Below are 5,915 nucleotides of genomic sequence, written 5' to 3'. Positions count from 1 at the left end.
TAATTACGGGTTGCACTAATTGACGATATGACATGTATGAAGCATTAAGAGTATAGGATATGACATCCCTCCTTTTCTTATATTTGAAATCCTATCTGAGCAAACATAAGTATTCTATTTAAAATGTTTGACTAGAGTTGTTTTCACAGTTCGTTAATACTTGACTAGAGTTAGTGACTAGAGCTTCTATTCGTTGATACGCGAACAATAATAAAACATTATACACAACGAACATACACATAAACAAACAAAGGATAATTCAGGGGATTATTATGCCCCTCACTGATTATTCACACGTATCACATAATCTTGTAAGTGGGTTGCTTCCTCTGTCTTGTAGGGCGCGAGGTGTGTGTTTCACAATCTCGAACCTCAGGGATTTTCAGGTGGTTTTTCTGTGTTGGGACATCTGGTATCTCTTCTTCATCAGCTGTATCTGCAGCTTGGAGTTGATGTTTTGTTTTCTTGAAGAATGATGAGTTGCGTGTCACATTTCTCTCGTTCTGTTTAGTGGTTATCATATTTCCTTTTCTGTTAGTTACGACGTGTGGTACAGGATCATACGATGGTGTGGTCTTGTTTTCTTTGACTTCATACCTTATTAGCACGTGGTCTCCAATCTGAATATCGCTCCGTCTTGTTTTCATCCTTTCGTCTGCACCAGCTTTCATTAGTGTATTTGACATTTCATCATTTTGACGCAAGAGTTCGTCATTTTTGGTTTGTTTCCTTGGGACCGATGGTAGCCTCGTCTTTGCTTCTCTGTTGAACATTAGTTTGAAGGGACTTATTCCTGTAGAACTATGTGGAGTTGTTCTGTATTGTCTGAGGAATTGGAACATGGACTGTTTCCAGTTTCTTCGCTCTATTCCAACTGCTTTGATATTTTTCATCAGTGGCTTGTTGAATGCTTCAGCTTGAGCATTTGCTCGAGGCCATCTTGGAGTAATTTTTCTGTGGGTGAATCCTGTGTTGTTGGCATATTCTCTAAATTGGTAGGAGTTGAACGGACTTCCGTTGTCTGTCTTGATGACTCTAGGGATTCCAAAAGTAGATAATACCTTGTCTAACACCGGTATAACACTTTGGGCTGATGCCGATTTGATGATTTCTACAACAGGGTATTTCGAGTATTCATCAATGATGACAAAGAGATAATCACCTGATGGTAGTGGGCCGCAGAAATCAGCACTGAGGTCATCCCAGGGTTCCTGAGGCAATTCTGACATTTTGAGTGGTTCTATCTGTTTTGACTGGGTTATTGCTTGACAAACCAAGCAGTCCTTGACCAAGTTATCTACTCTGTCATTGTCCCTGGAAACCAGACTTTGGATCTGAGAAATGCCTTGGTTTTTGCAAGACCTTGGTGTCCTTCATACGCAATTTTTATAGCTTGGTCCCTCAAGGCTTTTGGCAAAATTATTCTCTTCCCTCGAAGCAAAACGGTATCACAGTGAACTGCAAGTTTATCTTGAATACTTCTATATGTCTGAAGCTCCGCCATGTCTATCGTATGGTCTAGCTTCTTCATTTCGTACCATCGCCCATTGCGTGCATATTCAATGGCTTTCTGTATTGTTCTGTCTCGTTCGCTTGCGTCCTTCACTTGGCTAAGTGACATCGCGTTCGGCAACGATTCTATGGCTATGAAGCTTACATACTGTTCGGCCACTTTCTCTTCGTGTGAGCGTACATGTATTTCTTGAATTGGATTCCGTGACATATAGTCATCAGGGTTGTTACATCCTGGCTCATACTTTATAGTAAGTTTGTATGGTTGGAGACGTAGACTCCATCTTTCTATTCTCAGTGGTAGATTTGGTTTTTGCCATATTTTTTCGAGTGGTTTATGGTCTGTGATTATGTTTACATTGTTGGCGCCACGGATGTATATGTCAAAGTGTTCACAAGCCCATACTATTGCCAATGCCTCACGCTCGGTCTGGCTGTATCTCGATTCCGTATCGGTTAATGCTCGACTTGCATAAGCAATGGATTTCTGTTTCTGGGACATGATCGCTCCTAGTCCAATAGGGCTGGCATCAACTAGTATTTTGACTTCACTTGTCGGGTCAAAATAAGTCATTATGGTTTCGCTCGACAGTTCCTCCTTTAATTTGTCGAAAGCACTTTGCTGTTTGCAGTCCCATTTCCAGTCTGTTGATTGACGAGTAAAATTACGGAGCGGTTCTGTGATGGAAGCATAGTGTGGAATGAAACGAGACGAGTAGTTTGTCATTCCCAAGAAGCTGCGTAGTTCTGCTACGTTTGCCGGAGGTGCTGTATCCTTTACGGCTTGGACCTTTCTTGGATCTGGTGAGATTCCATCTTTGGAAAATACAACGCCAAAGAATGTTAGCTTGTCTTTGTTGAGCTCGCATTTGCCTCTGTTTACGGTTAGTCCACTTTTCTGCAATGCCTGTAGAGTTGCTTCAAGTGCGCTGTCGTGTTGTTGTTGGGTTTTCCCGTACACTATGATATCATCGGATATGTTCTTCGCATTTTTGACATTTTGTATGATGCATCTTATTGTCTCTTGAAAGATCTCTGAGGCTGACGAGATTCCAAAATTTAGTCTCTTGTATCGGAACAGTCCTAGGTGTGTGCTAAATGTAGTAATGTATATACACTGTTCCTCCAGTTCCAACTGATGGTATCCGGATTTGAGATCTAATTTACTAAATATTGTTGCACCATTTAAGTCGTGAATAAGTTCTTCAACTGTTGGTAACACGTGTCTTTCCCTCACTATTGCTTTGTTTGCCTCACGCATATCGATACAGAGTCGGATTTCATTTGGGTTTTTCTTGGGTGGTGTCACTATTGGGGAAACCCAGGGCGTAGGAGTGTTTCCAACTTTCTCTATGATATCTTGATCAAGTAATGTCTGAATTTCCTTCTCTACCTTGGGTCTTAGGTGAAAAGGGGTCCTCCTGTTTCTTTGAGCGACAGGCTTTACGTCCAGGTCAATGTGAAGTTTGACTGGTTTTCCAGTGTACTTTCCTATTTTATCCTTGAATACTTCTGGATATTTTGCCTCTAATTTCGACTGTGTGATGTGACTAACATGCTGTCGTGTATCCTAGCAAAGCACCATGACTTCCTTTGACAACATGGAACCGGAATATTCCATACTTGTTTTTTGTTTCCACCTCCAGCTCACAATTTCCAAGAACTTCAAGTTGATTTCCTCCACCGTATGGCAGCAGTTTTGTTTGTCTTTCTTCAACTTTGGGCTTCCTAAATATCTGCGAGTCTTCTCATCCAATATGTTTACTGTGGCACCTGTGTCGATCATCAGTCTGCAGTTTTTCTGATTTACCATGAGTGATGTCATTGGAGTTTTCCCCACTGATCTGAATTGTTCCTGTATGTGTACTCTCCATTGGAGCTGTCAGTGTTTTTGTTGAGTTGCTCTGCATACTTTTCATGTTCCTGGACTTCATACACACGGCTTTCTGCATGTGAATGCTTCTTTTGACGACTGCGACATACCTTTGCAAAATGGTTTAGTTTGTGACACGAGTTACACTTCTTGCCTTTGGCAGGGCAAGGTTTCTGTTTATGAGGGAAATCCCCTCCACAATTCCTGCACGTGGACTGGTGGTGTGTTTTCTGTTGCCTCTCGGATGTGGGCCATTTCTTTTTAAAGCTGTTGTCGTTGTTATCGTTGTTTGGACACCAACATGAACTCTTGTGGTTATCTGCGGAGTTAAGGCTACTGGAACTCGCTCGATCTGTGGTTTCCCAAGCTTGAATACTTCATCTACCATCTGGGATGGTCTTGGTAGCTTTGACCTAGGCAGGAACTGGTTCACTGCCTTTACAGTCTTCTGCAAGGTAGATTGGAACTTTTCGTCTTGGGAACTTGGACAGGTGTCGGTTCTCTGGGCTTCCTAACAGTTCTGCCAACTTCTAATTCAGAAGACTTTTCATCACCTGACTTCTCGAACTCCCTTTGGCTCTTCTCAGCAACTTTGGTACCTTCTTCTGGTCCAGACTCTTCTGAACCTATTTCTTCAATATCAGAATCTTCCGACACTTCGCCGATGAGACTTTGAACTTCTGAGGGACAAGGTGAGCTAACAGCATATTTCACCTATTCTTTACTCTCTGGATCTAGTTTCCTGAGAGTGCCTCTTTTTATACTTCGCCAAATTAGCATTCTTGTTTGTGCTGTAACTGTATTCTTCACAATGAAATCTTTTCTCAATTTGTCTCAATCCACATTCACTTATGTAACTCTTTAGTTCATCCAGATCCTTGGTCTTAAAGGGACACATAGGACACTTGGTTTGTTTTCTAGGAGTAGTCTTCGTAAGGGGCATGGTTGAGCCTAAAAAAATAAAAATATTATTATACTGAGTACCTAATTGAACAACTTATTTATTCATTGCTTTATGAATCATTTACGCCGTAGTCGTTCAACCATTGTGGAGGACGCCTAACTCGGTCACGAGTGTTTGGTAATGAGACATTGTTGGGATTATCTGATTCATATTCCAACTCGTTTTCAGGTTTACGAAGAATATCTTCATCACTGAGGCATGCATCTTTAACTGAGACTTCTGCTCTTGTCTCCGTGTTTTCGTTTTGTAGCACTTGCTCTCTCTTTATTCTCATTCTGTCAACATGAATGATCTGAGATCGACCTCAATGACCGCAATCAACTTCATAGTTCACGTCATTGAATTTTCTTAAGACTTTGAACGGTCCTTTCCAAAAACTTGTAAATTTTGGAGATTATCCTGGTTTATATCTTGGGAAGAACCAGGTTTGAATTTTTGCCAGTTAAGCTTATGATCGTGCAAAGATTTTTGTCGTAGCATTGCTTCGTTAGCATTTTGTCTAGCTATTCTGTGAGCAATCTCCATTCGCTCTTTTAATTCCCAAGCCCATTGATTTTTTTGGAATTTTCTTTATGCTAGTTATGCCAACTAGCATAAAGAAAATTCCAAAAAATCAATGAGGTCAATTGGTGTTCCTACTTCTTTTCCGAGCATTAAGTAGTTAGGACTGCATCCTGTCGTTTCGTGTTCTACTGACCTATATGCCATCATGACAAATGGAAGGTACTCATCCCAATCTGTGTGGTGCTCATTTACATATGAACAGAGCATGGTAGCAAGAGTTTTGTTGAACCTCTCTACCATACCATCAGATTGGGGGTGGTAGGGGCTTGTATGTGTTTTCTTGATGTGCAAGAGTTTACACATCTCTGTGAAAAGCTTACTTTCAAACTGAGCTCCCTGGTCAGAATGAAGAGTAGTGGGTACTCCGAATCGTGTCACTACTTCTTTAACGAATATCTCTGCAACAGTTTTTGCCTCGATATTTGGCATTGCAATGGCTTCGGTCCACTTAGTAAAATAGTCTGATATCACTAAGATGTATCTATTACCCTTCTCTGTTGTAGGTAATTCACCAAGGATGTCCATTGCTACTCGTTCCATTGGTAAACCGGTTCCAATTATTTGTATTGGTGCTCGTTTAGTTTTTCTTGGACACTTGCGCTTTGAGCAAACAACACAGCCAGCGATGTATTGGCGTACATCTTTCTGAATAGTAAGACTGTCTGATTTTGCTCAGAGTTTTTCTGATGCCTAAATGTCTTCTGATCATGACTATACTGGAGGACATTTATACGCTGACTCATCGGAATCACTGCTTGAAGAATGTCTTTATCTTTATTTTTCAGTCTTCTGAACAGCATATCATTCTGAATAACAAACATATCTTTCTGTGCCCAAAGAGATTTGATCATGACTCCTCCTGAGTTGAGGTCTTTAGACTGAGGTTGCTTTGTGCTCTTCAGCCATCTGCTGATGTCACTTATATCCTTGTCATTCTTCTGAAGTTCACATAATGAGCTGTTATCGTACCATGAAACACTTTCTTCTTCAGATTCTTGCTCA

At 40.9% G+C, this 5,915-nt stretch overlaps 1 protein-coding gene across 1 annotated transcript; it reads right to left on the bottom strand.

The window, feature by feature from the left end:
* Positions 1-299: 299 nt before the first annotated feature.
* LOC130053582 (uncharacterized protein K02A2.6-like) lies at positions 300-1,229 on the bottom strand. The gene has a single exon (XM_056160929.1). It carries the CDS (start codon positions 1,227-1,229, stop codon positions 300-302), a length of 930 nt encoding a protein of 309 aa, XP_056016904.1.
* Between the last annotated feature and the right edge of the window lie 4,686 nt (positions 1,230-5,915).

This window comes from Ostrea edulis, chromosome 3, assembly GCF_947568905.1.
Source record: "Ostrea edulis chromosome 3, xbOstEdul1.1, whole genome shotgun sequence".
In the NCBI taxonomy this organism is placed as follows: domain Eukaryota; kingdom Metazoa; phylum Mollusca; class Bivalvia; order Ostreida; family Ostreidae; genus Ostrea; species Ostrea edulis.
This window is presented reverse-complemented; position numbering and strand designations above follow the sequence as displayed.